The 18079-nt window shown below is 33.3% G+C and overlaps 1 protein-coding gene across 2 annotated transcripts in view; it reads right to left on the bottom strand.

Annotated features, from left to right (window-relative positions):
* Positions 1-18079, bottom strand: part of epha3 (eph receptor A3) — a 159886-nt gene that overhangs the window by 121721 nt on the left and 20086 nt on the right. For both annotated transcript variants that reach the window (XM_051119278.1, XM_051119277.1), the window contains exon 3: positions 14462-15119. In XM_051119278.1, coding sequence (XP_050975235.1) covers positions 14462-15119 — 658 coding nt within the window. The remainder of the gene's footprint in view (positions 1-14461; positions 15120-18079) is intronic.

The following is an 18079-nucleotide window of genomic DNA, read 5'->3' as shown; positions in this document are numbered from 1 at the left end:
ACAGACAGGCATACTTCTGAGACAGCTATTTTTTCTTCAACTATGCTTATTTAGTGGGTCTGACACTCTGTCATTATGAATTATAGTGCAAACCACTGCCCTCCTGTTTCAGAAGGAGACAATGTCAAGGTCACAATCCCACAAGCCGCGCCTGAAGAAAATACTTGTGTTACATAATGCACACCAGTACTGCGTGATATAATGAGTAAACATTTTGAATATTGCAAAGCGCTTTTTTTTTTCACTGGGTATTAGGCTATATAAAATCGGTCAGAGATCTTTTAATATCATCCTAGGAGCAAAATATATGGACTTGGTAAGTTCAATTCACTGTAGTGAATAAATTCAAGCTGTCTACTTTAATGAACTTTTTTTCAATGATTTAGAAAGCAGGCAATTTTTTTATTCCACTAGGTTTTTACTGTGTTTCACTTCTTGCATTACATATTTTAAATCTGTCTGGCTTCACTGGATATCTGGATGAAAGAACAATATAATAATAATAATAATAATAATAATAAGTTCAGAGCAAATGCTTATATAATACAAAATAAAACTGTAAAAAAGACAACATTGATATTAATATTTAAGATGTTATTTATGTATTTATTTATTTATTTAAAATTGATTTTTTGTTTCGTTTTTACCTGCCAGTTTTGCTTTTCAAGTAAATGTGTTTTATTTAGGATGATTTGATATAAACTACTGTTAAAAAGTTTGGGTTTGATAAGATTTGTTACATTTTGTTAAAAATGTGTTTAAAAATCTCATGATCATCAAGGCTGCATCTATGTGATCAAAATACAGTAAACATGGTAATATTCTGATATAATTATATTTTAAAATAACTGTTTTCTATTTTAATATCTTATTTATTTTATTTATTTATTTATTTATTTATTTTTTAAGTATCACAGTTTCCATAAAAATATTAAACAGTATGGCTGTTTTCAACATTTATTTATTCATTTATTTATTTATTTATTTATTTATTTATTTTTCATGTATTCATTTATTTATTATCACCCTTTATTTATTTATTTATTTATTTATTTATTATTATTACTCTGTATTTTGTTATTACCCTGCATTTTTGCTTTTCAAGAAAATGTTTTATTTATATATAAACTACTGTTTAAAAGTTTGGATTTGATAAGATTTTAGTTACATTTTGTTGCAACTGTGTTTAAAAGTCATTTATTTGATCAAAAAATACAGTAAAAATAGCAATATTGTGATATAATTATATTTTAAAGGGGTCAGTTTGAAAAAGGGAATATTATTTTTACAGATTAATTAAAAACCACTGGATGGATTTTTATCATATAGATTTGTACATACACTGACAACACACATTAATGTTCAAACAACATGAAAAAGTGAACTTTGTATCCGATGACCCCTTTAAAATAACTTTTTATTATTTTATTTTATTTTATTTTATTTTATTTATTTATTGTTATTACCCTGTTGTCTCGCTTTTTAAGTAAATGTGTTTTATCTAGGATGGTTTAACTATTAAAAAGTTTGAGTTTGATAAGATTTGTTAAATTTAGTTTAAAAAATGTCTTTAAAAGTCTCTTATGATCATCAAGGCTGCATTTATTTGATCAGAAATACAGTAAAAATAAAATACTCTATTCTATTTTAATTTATTTTTTAGATATTTATTTAATGAGTTGTTTATTTTATATTTATTTATTTAGTTATTTATGTATTTATTTATTTATTTTTAATTCTCAGCATCACTACTCCAGTGTCACATGATCCTTGAGAAATTACTGAAGTTATTCTAATATGCTGGTTTGAAAATAAATAAATAAATAAATAAACAAACAAACAAACAAACAAACAAATAAATACATGTTGAAAACAGGCATACTGCTTAATATTTTTGTGGAAACCGTGACATTTGTTTTAAAAAACTAATAATAATAATAATAATAATAATAAAATAAAATAAAATAAAATAAAATAAATGTACATATACATGTACAAATGTACAGTTTATAAGGTCAGTGAATCAGCGTGTGTGTGTACATGTGTTCTCAGAGATCTCAGTCTGAAGTCCTCAAACCCTGTCTCTCTCTTTACAATCCCTTAATTAATGTGCTGTAGCTAAACACATGTGACCTGGTCGATATGAGAGATTTCTGGAGCTTTATTATGTCACAGCCCCAGTGATTATGTGTGGTGTGCAGTGTATTTTCCGACGCCTGAGCAAATCCAGGCCCTGTCTGAAGCCACATTTTGTCCACTCATTACAGCCAATGGCCCTAACAAAACACTGGACAGCAGACCCAAAAGCAGAGAGCCAAAAAGCAGCATGTCAAGATCACTATTTGTCATTGCAAGTAGGAGAGATTTGGTCAGTAGCTGCTATTTCCCGGAGCATTGATGTGGACAGCAAAGTATTGACTGGAGAAAGTACCTGTAACATCTGAAAATGATAGGAGTCCCTCTAAACTCTCAGTCATACTGAGCTCTACTGTAACAGACGGGACGGGGAATTCAGAGAAAGGTTAAAGAGTGAAGAGTAAAACACATGGAATGAGATCGAAATACAGCCTTTGATCCAGCAGCCTGGACAATCAGCGGAGGTGGAAAAAACAACACAGCGGCCTCCCTATACTACCGTTACCCATGACTACTGCTTACGATTAGCGCGTGCTAATTGTGCAACGAAATGAGAAATCTGCAAGATGACGCTCTATTAAAGTCCCATCATCTGCTTGAGCGAGAGAGCACGACCCTTGAAGGAGGCCTCGCTGCTGCGTGAAGCTTTTTCGGGAGTGTTTTTAATTGTCCGTCGAGGTGAGCGCAAACTATCCGAACTGACTGAGCGCTCTTTAGGGACTTTCCGTCTTAGCAATCAGTGCATAAAATTAATGAGCTGTCCTGCTGCTGTGATTTGAAACAAAGCCGGGCAAGCAAGCGCGTTCCCCATCTGAGCCTCATGCTTTGGGTATTGCAAAACTCAGCCTCATTATCACCAGCAGCGACTCAAAGGAAACTCAAGACTCAGAACACACGAACAACACAACCGCAGCGAGAGCCGCCGATTTCTGAAATCCTATTCAGAACGGAGCAAACAGTCTATAAATTCAGCTCCTTTAAAGCGCCGCCGCTACAGCCATCAAAGCAGAGCTTTTGTAACAAATCCACCGTCTTCGGTGCACTTCAAGACGCCTTTGTTGGACTTCAGATGTCTGCTACAGTATGAGCAAAGTGAGGTATATGCAATAAAAAAGAGGATAGAAATGTAAATTAAATAAATACAAGTGTGTGTGTTTGTGTGTATACAGAATAAAATAAATTATACCTAAAAATCTATCTATCTATCTATCTATCTATCTATCTATCTATCTATCTATCTATCTATCTATCTTTAGCAAAAATGCGCTAAATTAATCAAAATAATCAAGTGACATTAAATATATCTAATAAATGCTGTTCTTTTGATGTTTCTATTCTGAATAATAAACAAAAAATCAGTTTCCACAAAAAATATAAAGCATACAACTGTTTTCTACAATAGTAATAATAGTAATAATAATAATAATAATAATAATAATATACTTTCAAATAATTTGAAAGGTTAAATAAAATAGAATAATTAAAATAAAATAAAATAAAATAGAGCTAATTCTCAAATACTCAAAAATTCTCTATATTACTACTACTACTATTACTAATAGTATTTACTTTCAAATAATTTAAAAGGTTAATTTTGAATGAGAAGAGCCATAAATAAAATAAAATAAAATAAATAAAAATAAAAAAATAATATTTTCAGTTTACAGTTTTTATGTAATTATATAATAATAATAATAATAATAATAATAATAATAATAATAATAATAATAGTAGTAGTAGTAATATTCACTTTGAAATAATTTAAAAGGTTAATTTTTATTTTCAATGAGAGGAGCCATAGAAAAAAAACATAAATAAAATAAAATAAAATAAAATAAAATAAAATAAAATAAAAATGGAGCTAATGCTCTAACCATGTTTCCCACACAGTTTTTTAAGAAATGAACAGAACCAACAAAAATAAACATAATATTTACTTTCAAATTATTTAAAAGGTTAATTCAAATAAAAGAAATAAAATACAGTTAGAGTATTATAATATTAGAATGATTTCTGAAGGATCATGTGACACTGAAGACTGAAAAAATATAAATTAAATATAAAATGTATAGCAAATTTAAAATATAATATTATTTAAAAAAGTTATTTCAAACTGTAATAATATTTCACAATAAAACTGTTTTTACTGTATTTTTAAAGCAATAATGGCAGACACATGGAGCAAAAAAAGACACAAGACCTGTTGCTATTCCATTTGGTGTCAAAAGAAAAGAAAAGAAAAGAAGAAAAAAAGAAAACAAACAAACAAACAAACAAACAAACTGCAGATTGGAAGAATCCTAAACAAAAGGTAGAGGTTTTTTTTTTGTTTGTTTTGTTTTGTTTCAAAGTGAGGGGCACCAGTAGAAGTACATGAGGACAGAAGTACAGCTGCTTTGAGGTGGTGCATCACTAAAGCATATCAGCCCTCAAATCTGCCTGAAAACCAAGAATAGCGTCCGTCAGGCTGTATTAAATCCAGCTTATGGCTGGGAGGTTTCCATGCAGCTTTGAGGGCTTGTTAAAATAACCCATTGCACTTTCTGCCGCCGCATTAATAAGATCTGATAACTAATCAGGGATAGCGAGCACGGGGATTGTGTATCTTGGTAAATCCAGCCGGAATGTAAACCACTGGCACTCTCAAAGGAGCCCCGTGGCAGCTGCGAACATGGGAAGCTTCGCAAAACAGACAGACATCCGGCTCAAATACACCTTTTATTTGCTGTTTTAAGATCAAATTATGGTTAGAAGAATTTCACACAGATTTCAGTTCGCAGACTCGCTCCGTTTCATTATCATAATGGGATGTAATTTCCAATCCTGGACCAATTTAACTAAACAGTGCGGTGTAGCAGCCGTACGGCAAAATGTCTGCGAGAAACAACACAAAGGTTATGATACGGCGCAATATTTCCACGCTCTCAGTGTTGACAGCGTTACAGTGGAGTCTTTCTGTTAGCGATAATGAACATGTGAAAATCCACTTAAGAATCACCTCTAGGTCTGCGGCTCTACTGATGCCGATAATTAAAGTAACCTTCATTTCATCTGTGGGAAATATATCACTTCTCGCCGCAAGTTCACACATATTAACACACAGGATCACACTCATTCACACACAAGCACAAACCCACACATGCACGTGCGTTCGCGTTAGAGAAACGCTTCATTTCCCTTTAAAAATAACACAGCGCATTAAGGTTCACACTTTCTTAGGGTTAGCCAAAATATAGTAGTAAAAGTCTTATAATATCTTAAGCCTTCTCATTCAGATTCAGATTCATTTTTATTTTCAATCAGAGGAGCCATAAAAAATACCAAATAAAATAAAATAAAATAAAATAAAATAAAATAAAATAAAATAAAATAAAATAAAATAAAATAAAAATAAACCTAATGATCTATGCAAAACAATAAACCTATAACAAACCAAAAAATAAACATAATGATCACAGTTTTACAAACCAAAATAGCAATACATAATAATAAACTACAATGTTTACTCACAAGTATTTTTGCTGATACATTTTTATCAATGGAAAATTCAGTCCTTTTAATGCAACAAAAAAACTAACAAACAAACAAACAAACAAAAAAAAAACTGCATAATTATGGCCAAAAAAATAAAAAAAGTGAAATAAATAAATAAATAAATAAATAAATATGGCCAAAAATGTATAAAATAAAGTACAATAATAATTATGTTTTATTATTGTTGTTGTTGTTGTTGTTATATATTCAATTATATTTAATCAGAGGAGTCATAAAAAAATACAAAATAAAATAAAATAAAATAAAATAAAATAAAATAAAATAAAATAAAATAAAATAAAATAAACATTCTTATTGTTGTTATATATTCAATTATATTTAATGAAATTGCACATATATTGAATTCAATTGGAGTCTTTGTGATTTTAATAATTACATCAAATTTTGATTCCGGTTTTACTTTAATGAATCTGGGTTCAGTTAATCAGGAGCTGCCAAATAATGGAGAAAAATGAGTCATTATCAATTAAAATAAAATAAAATAAAATAAAATAATAAATATTATTGTTGTTGTTATATATTAAATTATATTTAATTAAATTGCACATATATTGAATTTAATTGTAGTCTTTGTGATTTTACAATTATATCAAACTGTGATTTCGGTTTTACTTTAATGAAACTGGGTTCAGTTAATCAAGACCTGCCAAATTATCGAGAAAAATGAGTCATTATCAACTAAAAATAAATTATTATTATTATTATTATTATTATTATTATTTTTTTTTTTTTTTTTTTTTTTTGTTGTTGTTTTGACGTTGTTGTTGTTGGTGTGATATATTAAATTATATATAATTAAACCGCAGTCTTTGTGATTTGATAATCACATCTTCAGTTAATCACGCAGCCCTAATGGTGATGCTACAAAAAGCCTAATGCTTCCTGTTCTTCTTCTTTTAAAGTGAAATCTCAAAACCTTTTTCTGAATCTTTGTTTTTTTCTCAGACGAACTGTGAGCTGCTAGATCAGATATTGTAACCAAACGCTTAACATTTACAGAGTTTCGAATGAAACTTCTCAGTCCAAACATTTACAAAGGCATTACTCTGGAACGGCATGCAGCCGTTGAACTCCACAAAGACAAAAGGCCATTAATTATTGAAGAGGTGCTCCCTCAGTGAAGCATCAAAAGCCTCTATATGACTCATCCACGCTTCAAGTGTTGAAACGGAGGTCTGCACACCTCAAAATATCTCTGTCAGAGTCACACTCGGGCTCCCTGCCGTAATCAATCCGTTAGCACAGCGGGCCTGCCGAGAGATTTGTGACTTAGACCCTTCCCCTGCACATGAGTGTGCGACGCCACAGCTGTCACGCTCTGGTAATATAAGCCCTTATTAGTGTCCATTAGGCTGCACTCAAACTAATAAGAGATTGTCAAATACATCCAAACATTCACACAACTCTTCACAAAACAGAACACGGAGGACACGCCGAATCACGCTCTTAAAGCAAAGCTCGTTGACATGATCGTGTCACATTACAGGGTGATCAGAAGAAATAACACTAGAGATTTATTGATGACACACTAAAATAAAACTAAATTCTACTCATTAAGAGAACCAAATTCATTAATTCATTCATTTATTAGCTCACTGATCAATCAATCAACCTCACATACGTGCTAATTATTACAGCGTTAAATAATAACTTGCATTAGCTTTTATTTTAATATTTCAGTTTTCTAATTTTAATTTTTTAGTTTTCTTATTTTATGTGCTTTTGATATTTTAACATAACATTAAAAATGAACATAAAAACTATTTGTTTAATTTATTTTTATTTACATTTTGAGTAATTTCGAACACGTTTTTTTAGTAGTTTCAGTTTTTATTTTCATTTTTTATTCTGATTAGTAATTTTTCCTTCTGCTTTTGATTTTTTTACATTTTAATATTACCATTTATGTTTAATGTATTTTTATTTTCAAATTTTTCATTTTATTTTTAAAGTTTCAGTTTTCATTTTTTAATTTTTTAGGTTGTTTAGTAATTTGTGCCTTTGATATGTGTAATATTATTATTTTAACATTACTATTTATGTTTAACTTATTTTTATTTCAGTTTTAGTTTGAATAATTTTGTACTAGATTTTTTATATTTTCAGTTTTCTTTTTTTAGGATGTTTAATAATTTTGCTATGTGCTTTTGATTTTTTTTTTAATATTAATTTTAATATTACTATTAATGTTTAATGTATTTTTATTTCAGTTTTGAGTATTTTTGAATAAGCTTTTATTTTTATATTTTTTAGGTTTAGTCATTTTTCTATGTGCTTTTAATGTTTTAATTTTAATATTACTATTACGTTTGAGTAATTTTGCTTTAGCTTTAATTTTTATATATTCAGTTTTGATTTGATTTGATTTTTTAGGTTGTTTAGTAATCTTGCTATGTGCTCTCTATTTTTTTTAACATAAATATTACTATGTATGTTTAATGTATTTTTATTTCAGTTTTGAGTATTTTTGAATAAGCTTTTATTTTTATATTTTTTAGGTTTAGTCATTTTTCTATGTGCTTTTAATGTTTTAATTTTAATATTACTATTACATTTGAGTAATTTTGCTTTAGCTTTAATTTTTATATATTCAGTTTTGATTTGATTTGATTTTTTAGGTTGTTTAGTAATCTTGCTATGTGCTCTCTATTTTTTTAACATAAATATTACTATGTATGTTTAATGTATTTTTATTTCAGTTTTGAGTAATTTTGAATAAGCTTTTATTTTTATATTTTCAGTATAATTTTTTTTAGGTTGTTTAGTCATTTGTCATGTTTTAATTGTAATATTACTATTTATTTTAAATTTATTTTTATATCAGTTTTAATAATTTTGTATTAGCTTTTATTTTTATATTTTTGGTTTTCTTTTATTAAGTTGTTTAGTAATTTTGCTATATGCTTTTGATTTTTTTTTTTTTTAGATCTACTATTTATGCTGAATGTATTTTTTATTTCAGCTTTGTGTAATTTTGAATAAGCTTTTATTTTTATATTTTCAGTTTCATTTAAATTTTTCAGGTTGTTTAGGTTGTTTTTCTGTGTGCTTTTAATTTTTATTTTAATATTACTATTTATGTTTAATGTATATTTTTATTTCAGTTTTAGTTTGAGTATCTTTGCATTAGCTTTTATTATTTTATTTTATTTGATTTATTTTACCTTTATTTCAATTAACAAAAAATGTTTTTAATTGTCCGTTAATGACAATAACCCAGGCTCACTCATTCTTTCAATCAATCACTCACTCAAAATCACCAAAATCCCTCACTAATTCACTCGTTTTCTGATCAATTATTCATTTACTCTTTCATTGCATTACTTTCACTGCTCATCCACTCACTCACTCACTCAGCAACTCATTCACTCACTCATTCATGTCCTTATCAAAGCGCTCCCATTGCCCTGTCATTATCGTTTACATCCCAGAGACGCGCTGAATCACTTGACAGGCGTCTGGTTCTACACGCCACAAATGGGTGTTTGGACTGATAAATTGTATGGAGCAGTCACCTTCAGAGACATCAGTCCTACACGACTCCTGCCAAACCACAGGCTAGAAAACTAGCCAGCAAAAATGCATGACCATGCACAACTATTTGAAATGTATGGTCAGGCCTCAGCCATCAGCATTTGTATTCAGTTTCACCGTGCGTTTGGCCGATTCCACGTTTCATTCCACTCATGGGGTAAAACGAGAAACGCCAAAATCACATGTGTTTCCTATAAATCACATCTGATGTATGAGGAATTACGAGAGAAATAGTGTCTGCTTAAGCATATTAATGAGGTACTTTCAAAAGAGAGTCAACTCCGAAAACAGAATCCCTTGGAAAGTTACATTTAAATATTGATCTTTAATATTTTATTACTTTAAATATAGTCATCATCTGTCATAGATAAATATATATATACTTTATTTTAACCTCCAATTCTCACTATTACCAAACTATTAACTGACTTTGGGTAGAGTTAAGAGATCTAAAATATGGTTATGAAGAATACATTTACATTTAGTCATTTAGAAAAAGGCATTAATATATGTTTTATATGCTGGAAATAGGCATGTTAATAGTGAGAATTTGTCCTAAAGTATTACTAATTTAATTTATTTCAATAATACTTGTTAAAGGTAAATAATTATACAGTATATAAGCATAAAACTGGCTAAAGATGTACTATAGTCCGGCTGATGCCCTCATTTCCACAATATATTGAATGTAGTAGCACATTTTAACAATTTAATAATTAGAAAATATTAGAAATCATAAAATTACTTCCTACCAAGCTGGCAGTGTTTATTTTAACATCTATGGTAATACAGTTTAGAAATTAGCACTGAGTTTAATTAATTTCAGTAGCTCAGTTTTGTTTTCTGAGGGCTTTTTTTACACTTCAATGACAATTAATAATAATAAAAAGTAGTACACGAAAATATCAAATTTGACAAATTATCAACTTGACAAATTGATGTTGATCTGTCTGTAGTTTAATTAGTCGTTTAACAAATTTAAAATGTAAGAATTACAATTATAGTGTGATAAGATTAAAGTGATAAACGATCTTTGATCTTCAAAGGAAATGATGTCTTCCTTAAACTTTTAAGTTCAAGGTTAAAGGTCACAGACTCTTAATGATTTAATCACTGTCTTCCAATTACACAGCCAATAACAATATTAGAACAAGAGGTCAAGTTCAGCCCATCATTGCTACAGGCAATAAAACATCAGGAAAAACAGCATCTACTTTTTCACACAGCGAAAACCATAGTGTGCTCTTGTTTTTCTCATCACTTTGCCTATGGCATTCGAGTTTCAGATGCATCTTGATGTAAACACCCTCATGACCCATTTTGCAGCTGTTCCACATATAGTGTTCCATAACAGACACATAAATACACACACAAACACAGACGTCTAACCGAACACAAGCCGGCAATCAGGGATACTCTCACATCAAGACGAGTACAGCTGGACAGAAAGCATGGCGAAATTCTTAAACATCTCCGGGCAGCGCTGGATAGACACAGAGCATTTTATGAAGAGCAGAAGTGATTTCTCCAGGGAGACGGCTTAACTCAAATAATACCATGGGCAGGACTGAAGCGCTCAAACCAGCTGCCAGCCAATCTATTATCAGCTCCCTCAACCACAGCAAGAGCTACAGTACACATACACACACACCACACACCAGACAATATGCTCTTTCACAAAAAGGCCTTTTGTGCTTTTAGGGGTGAAAACAGATTTTCAAACTTCCAAGTCTAATTAAAAATGAAGCCTGTAGTGAATATCTAAAGTACAGTAGAGTTTGCAATTGTTACAAACACAACTTGTAGAACTAAACCGCTATTTCTGAGCACGTTCATGACCATTTCTGATGACCTCTCCTCTCGGAATTATTTGTAGCTCTGCATTCTTTCAATAATTTCGCGACAGACAAATGCCAATTTGGTTTCGTGCATGTAAAGTTTAGAAGGTACATTCCAAAGTGGCAAAATGTAAATAACAGTGAAACTACTGCACTCATACTGATGGTGCAAACGTATTGCGGCTCTGACCCAAATAGTGTAAAGAGACTTGCAGGATTTGTGGGAGCAAGCTGCCTTATGGGCCATCCAGGACTTATTCTTATACTCAAAAATGTACCCAAATGGGAGTCAAACCAGGCCGTTTTTAAAAATGTAGCTTTTGAAGTTAAAAGAGAAGTTCATTTCCATAACAAAAATGTACAGCTAATTTACACACCATCTTTTCATCCAAAATGTTCATGTCTTTCTTTCTTCAGTTTTAAAGAAATTATGTTTTTTGAGGAAAATATTTCAGGATTATTTTTTCATATAGTGGACTTCAATGGTGCCCCATGAGTTTGAACTTTCAAAATGTAGTTTAAATGCGGCTTAAAATGGCTCTAAATGATCCCAGCCGAGGAACAAGGCTCTTATCTAGCAAAACGATCGGTTATTTTTAAAAAAATAATTACAATTTATATACTTCTTAGCGCTCGTCTTGTCTAGCTCTGCATTAACTCTGTGTATTCCGGTTCAAGACAGTTTGTTGAAAACAGGGTATGCTGAAAAACAGGGTATGTTGAAAAACTCCCATCTCATTTTCTTCTCCAACTTCAAAATTGTCCTGCATCATTTTTTATACCTTTTTTTTGTAAAGGGTGTTTGATCTTCTTTGCACGTTCACTTTGTAAACATTGGATCAGTATTTCTGCAGCGCTGTAGGACGATTTTAAAGTTGGAGGAGAAAATGAGATGGGAGTTTTTCAACATACCCTAACTGTTAACTGTCTTGAACCAAAAATCAGAGTTCATGCAGAGCTAGACAAGACGAGCATTTTAGGTTAAAAAGTATATAAATTGTCATATTTTTTAATTTATATATATATATATATATATATATATATATATTGTTTCATTAGATAAGACCCTTCTTTGGCTGGGATCATTTAGAGCCCTTTGAAGCTGCATTAAATGCATTTTGGAAGTTCAAACTCAGGGGCACAATAGAAGTCCACTATATGGAGAAAAATCCTGAAATGTTTTTATCAAAAAACATAATTTCTTTACGACTGAAAAAAGAAAGACATGAACACCTTTGATGACAAGGGGGTAAATAAATTAGCTGTACATTTTTGTTATGGAAGTGAACTAATGTGTTGGGGCATGTTGGAGGTAACCTCTGCACGACATTGTTCCTCCAGAAGACAACTTTGTGGCTTATCTACCCCTAAAAATGCCTAAAGACCTTAGAGCAGTGGCTCCAAATTCTGGTCCTGGAGAACCACCAACACTGCATATTTTAGATGTCTCCTTAATCAAACACACCTGATTTAACTCATTAGTAAAGACTCCAAGACCTCACATGTGTGTGTCACAAAAAATAAATAAATAAATAAAATACAAACAAACAAAACAAAACAAACAAACAAACAAACAAACAAACAAAAAAAACATCAAAAACATGCAGTGTTGGAGGTTCCCCAGGACCAGGATTGCCTTTAAAGCAGGGATGGCCAAACTCAGTCTTGGAGGGCCACTGTCCTACAAAGTTTAGCTCCAACTTGCCTCAATACACCTGCCTGGAAGTTCTCTAGTAAGGCCTTGATTAGCTAGTTCAGGTGTGTTTAACTGAGGTTAGAGCTAAACTCTACAGGACAGGCCCTCCAGGAGCAGGACTGGACACATCTGCCTTAAAGTATGCAGTCAAAGAATGCAGAGTAGTTTTTAAAAGATTTGTTCACTTCCAGAATAAAAATTACCTGATAATTTACTCACTCCCGTGTCATCCAAGATGTTCATGTCTTTCTTTCTTCAGTCGAAAAGTTCTTAAGGTTTTTGAGAAAAACATTCCAGGATTTTTCTCCATATAGTGGACTTCAGTGGGAATCAGTAGGATGAAGGTCCAAATTTGTTGTTTCAATGTAGCTTCAAAGGGTTCTACATGATCCCAGTCAAGGAATAAGGGTCTTATCTAGTGAAATGATGTGCTTTTTTTTTTTAATTAAAATTTAGACTTTTTTTACTAATTTTTAGCCAGAAATGCTTGTCTTGCACTAGCTCAACGTAGGCAGAAGTACCGACCCAGTGTTTACAAAGCAATCGTGCAATGGAAGTCAAACAGTAAAACAACGTTGTCGGGCAATTTTGAAGTTGGAGGAGAAAATGAGAGTTTTTTGCCCAACGTGATTGTGTATATTATGTATATTACGTATGCGTATGTGCATTGCAGAGCTAGTGCAAGATGAGCATTTGTGATTAAAAAGTACATACATTTTTATTTTTCTTAGAAAATGACCAATCGTTTCACTAGAGCCTTTTGAAGCTGCATTGAAACTGCAATTTGGACCTTCAACCTGTTGGCCACCATTGAAGTCCACTATATGGAGAAAAATCCTGGAATGTTTTCCTCAAAAACCTAATTTCTTTTCAGAAAGACATGGGCATCTTGGATGACATGGGGGTGAGTAAATTATGAAAGTGAACTAATCCCTTAGGTACTACTATGAACCTTTCAGGGGTAAATAAGTTACCCCAAAGAAAGGACAAGATGTTGTACCCTCAGCGGTACAGTATTTCCTCAGACAGTCACTTAGCCTGCTCTGTGATTTACATTTACACCCAAATTCTAGTATTACAACTGCGAGACAAAGAAAGACTGCCAGGAGATTCTCTTTTCATCAGTTTAAAATAAACTTTAAAAGTCCATAAAGAGAATCTATGTCAAAAAATGTCCACATAAAGCAGCGACAGTCTCATATGCTTCACATCAAACACACACACACTTATCCCTCTTCAATGGCTAACGTACATCTATTTGCGCGTCTGATGAGGTGATGCAGAGAAGTGTTTCACAAGCTTAACTGCTTCAAGCTGCCCTTTAAGGGGGTCTGCGCTACAGATCTCCTCTGTCCTCGCTTACACAAGACTCTCATATTGCTTTCTCCAGAGCACGGCTGACAGATCAGAGGTGTGTCCGTATCTGGGAAAAATCCATTTGCACTCCGAGCTCGGGACAGATACTCAACTCACCATGGAGTTTAGAAACATTTCCATCGTGAGCCAAACGCCTCGCCATTACAGACAATGAGCAGCATAAACAAATGAATGGTATTCCAGGGACACACTCAGTTGTCCCATTTAGAGCCGCTGTCTACAGAGCTGGTGCTAGTACATTACGCTGATGAAAGGAAGAAAATGGGCCGTGAAATGAAAAAGGCACTGTAAGGAGAAAAGTGTGCGCGTGAGAGAAAAACTCTACCTTGGCAAGCGACTCCCCGCTCCTCGTATCCTATGTTGCACAGGCATTTCCCAATAGGCACCAGCCACTCTCCCTCGGTACTGCAGTACATTTTTGGCGGATCCTCCTCTCTGGAATTGTTGACGCACGAGCCCCTAACCTCCACGAGCGACTGAGAGTCCGTGGGTACCGTGTCGGGAAACATAGCCAGGTTCCTCACGGTGAAAGGGCATTTTTTAAAGTACACCCGCACCGAGACCAGGGCCACGCAGGCTCCCACGTCCTGGAAAGCTAGGTAAAAGCCCTTCTTAGTCATAGGCCCCACCTCACGGACCTCTGTGTTTAACTTCAAGATCCGGTCGCCCAGGTCCATCTGAGTAAAACTCTCATCGGCGGCGATGGTGTCTATTTTGGAGAACTGGTGCTCGCGAAACTTACTTCCCTGGTCTTCATCAGTCTCCAGGTAGTGCAAGTTGAACGTCTCTTTGCAGGTCAGGACCATGGGAATACTGTTGCAGTCTCTGAGGGTAAACTTGAGCTCCACATAGATCTTCTGCGCAGAATTGCGAGGAATCCAGTTGGTCCTCAACCAGTTGTTCTGGCTGTATTCCATCACGTTGCACACCTGGAAGGTCCGGATGGGTGTGTAGTGCTCGTCCACGCCGCTAATTTCCTCCCACTGCAAAAACAGAAAGAAGTTAATCAAATCTATTCCGAGAGAATCCAACGGCTACTGTACTCCTGCGTTTCGACACAACCGAGACGAATGTAAAACACCTGAGCGGCGAGGTTATTTATTTCTCAAACACATTTGGAATAACGAATCGTTTCGAATTAATATCTCCCCTGTTCGGATAATTAATGTGGGATATAATTAACGAGGCCCTCCATTCTGAGTGCTCTCCCTTGTAAAGCGAGCCTGACAAATCATTTCGTTTTGTCACTAGGGGTGTCCGAAGTCACAATGCGGCCAGAAGTCTCGAGGTTTAACGTACACAAAGCAAAATAAATGATGAACTGAGAGGCAGTGTTTTCTATTAGAATAATGGAGTACTATGTGGCTCTCCGTCAAGCTGAAGTTTATAAAAGCCCTTGGCTGAGTGAGACAAGGCCTCTGGAGTGGCTGTGAGCTGTTCATTACCCGGCAGAACAAGTGTGCCCTCAGACTGAAGAATTGCCTATTTGTGTTTCAACCGTGAGGGTGCTTAATGAAACACCCCAAAAGGAGCTTTTTATTTAGCACATTGTTAAGATCTCAAGATTTTAATATATTGTTTTGCATCTTATTGTTTATAGATACATACCCTTTTTGTGACGCACAATGAACTCATTGACAGCTGGAATTTCATTCATTAATGAATCAGTATTTCATAATTAATGCTAGATGGAAAACCAAGATGGGAACAAAGATGACAAGAACAAACTAAAAGTCATCAATAAAGCTGAAAGTAAAAAGCAAGCCATGTGGGTTAATATTTCACCCAGATATTTAAAATGTTAAGAAAGGGGGAGGACTTAAGCAGGTTGTTTTACTGTAGGATCAAGATGCCATTTTGATAAAAAATTGCATGGTCAAGTCTTTTTAAAATGAATGCAATACATGCATGGATAAATCTTTCACGATAAGATCAATAACATGAATTTAGACAATAGATGGCATAAATTTTCAACGTGTCGAAGGTCCAAGTTGCAGTTTCAGTGCAGCTTCAAAGGGCTCTACATGATCCCAGCCGAGGAATAAGGGTCTTATCTAGTAAAACAATCTGTCATTTTCTAAAAAAAAAAAATATAGGGTACAACAGGGCTAAAGGCACCCCACGAAAAAAAGTGCTTTTCACTGTGCCCACAGTGTATGATTGCATAAAAATACATACGTTTGTATTGAAGATTTGTGGAGCAGCAGATTGTGTGTGAAAATAAATCACACAACTCGTTTATTTTGTTTAAAAATCTCATAAATGTATAAGGTGGTATTTTAAAATACAGAAACAAAACATTTTACAATGTAAAGATTCTGAAAGCACCGAAGGAGATCCCATAATAATTTAATATAGATTCACAGTAGTAACAACAAATTATATTTTATTATATGATATAATTAATATCATGTTTTTAAATATGATGGTATCATTCTAAACATGGTGATTATCTCTAAGATGGACAACCAACATAATCCCATTACCATCTGAATCTAACAATGTCATGTCAACAAATGGAAAAGTCAGCCTTCTATTAATTATCATGTTAATTATTGTGCCTTTTAACCCCAACAGCAGGGGTGCTTTTTACCCAAAATACCATACTTTTACATATTCTTTCATTATTTAAAAACTGCTGTTTTAATTATCTTAAAACTGCACATCATTAATAAGACCTTTGTTTCAAAATATATTGAATAATTTTAGTGATTCTCATTTGTTACCTAAATCTACAACATTTTTAAAAACATCAAATATTAGATCAAGTAAGCACAGAATCGACTTTGCAGGATCAGACAAATTTGCACATGTATGTTGAAAAGCGGATCTTTTGGAAAGTGCTACGCCACGTTTTTCTGCCATCTAGTAGCGTCTTTAGCCCCGTTCCACCCTATACTTTTTAACCACAAATGGTCGTCTTGCACTAGCTCTGTGATGCGTCTGTGACTTCACTCACTTGGAAGGGTCACGCATGGTTAGTTCTTCATCTGTGTACTGTGGTTCAAAAAGGTAAGGTAGGACCTCCAACTTCCAAATCGTCCAACATTGTTGTTTTTCCTTTTTTTGTAAAGGGTGTTTGACTTTCTCTGCACGTTCGCATACGTCACGTGTGACCTTTCCAACTTGATTACGTAATGTGTAAGGTCAAGCTAGTGCAAGATGAGCATTTGTGGTTAAAAAAAAAAAAGTATATACATTTTTATTTTTTGAGAAAATGAGAGATAATATCGCTAGACAAGACCCTTATTCCTTGTCTGGGATCATGGAGAGCAATTTGGACCTTCAAGCCGCTGACCCTCATTGAAGTCCATTATATGGAGAAAAATCCTGGAATGTTTTCCTCAAAAAACATATTTCTTTACAACTGAAGAAAGAAACACGTGAACATGTTGGATGACATGGGGGTGAATAAATTATCAAGTAATTTTACCTCTGGAAGTGAACTAATCCTTGAAACGAACAAGCAAAATGCAGTACAGTATTTTATGAATAACATTCCTTCTGATTCTGGGACTTGGCGATAAAGCAGGATCTAAATGGAATCTGCTTCTTATATTGTGTTTATGAACTTGCGAAGTGAACAAATATGATGCGAACTGAAATAAATCAACGGAAATTTCAGCTGGCCATTTGTCTGCATTTTGTGAGTTATTTACCGAGCCAACTTGCGTTCACCAGCATAGCTGATGCTTCAAATGAAGTCCAGGTGCCTGGACTGTGGCGCATTATCAAACTGGATAGAGAACGACTGTACCGAAACCACGGCTGCCAAAATAAATGAAACGTCATATACGATGTGTAAATCACACACACTTGAGAATAGCGTATTACATGGACTGTCTGCTGCCACGAATGACATCATCACAGGCCCAAGCCAATTTCCTTCAAATAACTGCGCTTTATAACACATACCACCCGGTTATAGAGAGGGAAAAACTGT

Source organism: Labeo rohita, chromosome 9 (genome assembly GCF_022985175.1).
Source record: "Labeo rohita strain BAU-BD-2019 chromosome 9, IGBB_LRoh.1.0, whole genome shotgun sequence".
NCBI classification, from domain to species: Eukaryota; Metazoa; Chordata; class Actinopteri; order Cypriniformes; family Cyprinidae; genus Labeo; species Labeo rohita.
The sequence above is the reverse complement of the archived record's forward strand: the minus strand, read 5'-3'. Positions and strand labels throughout refer to the sequence as shown.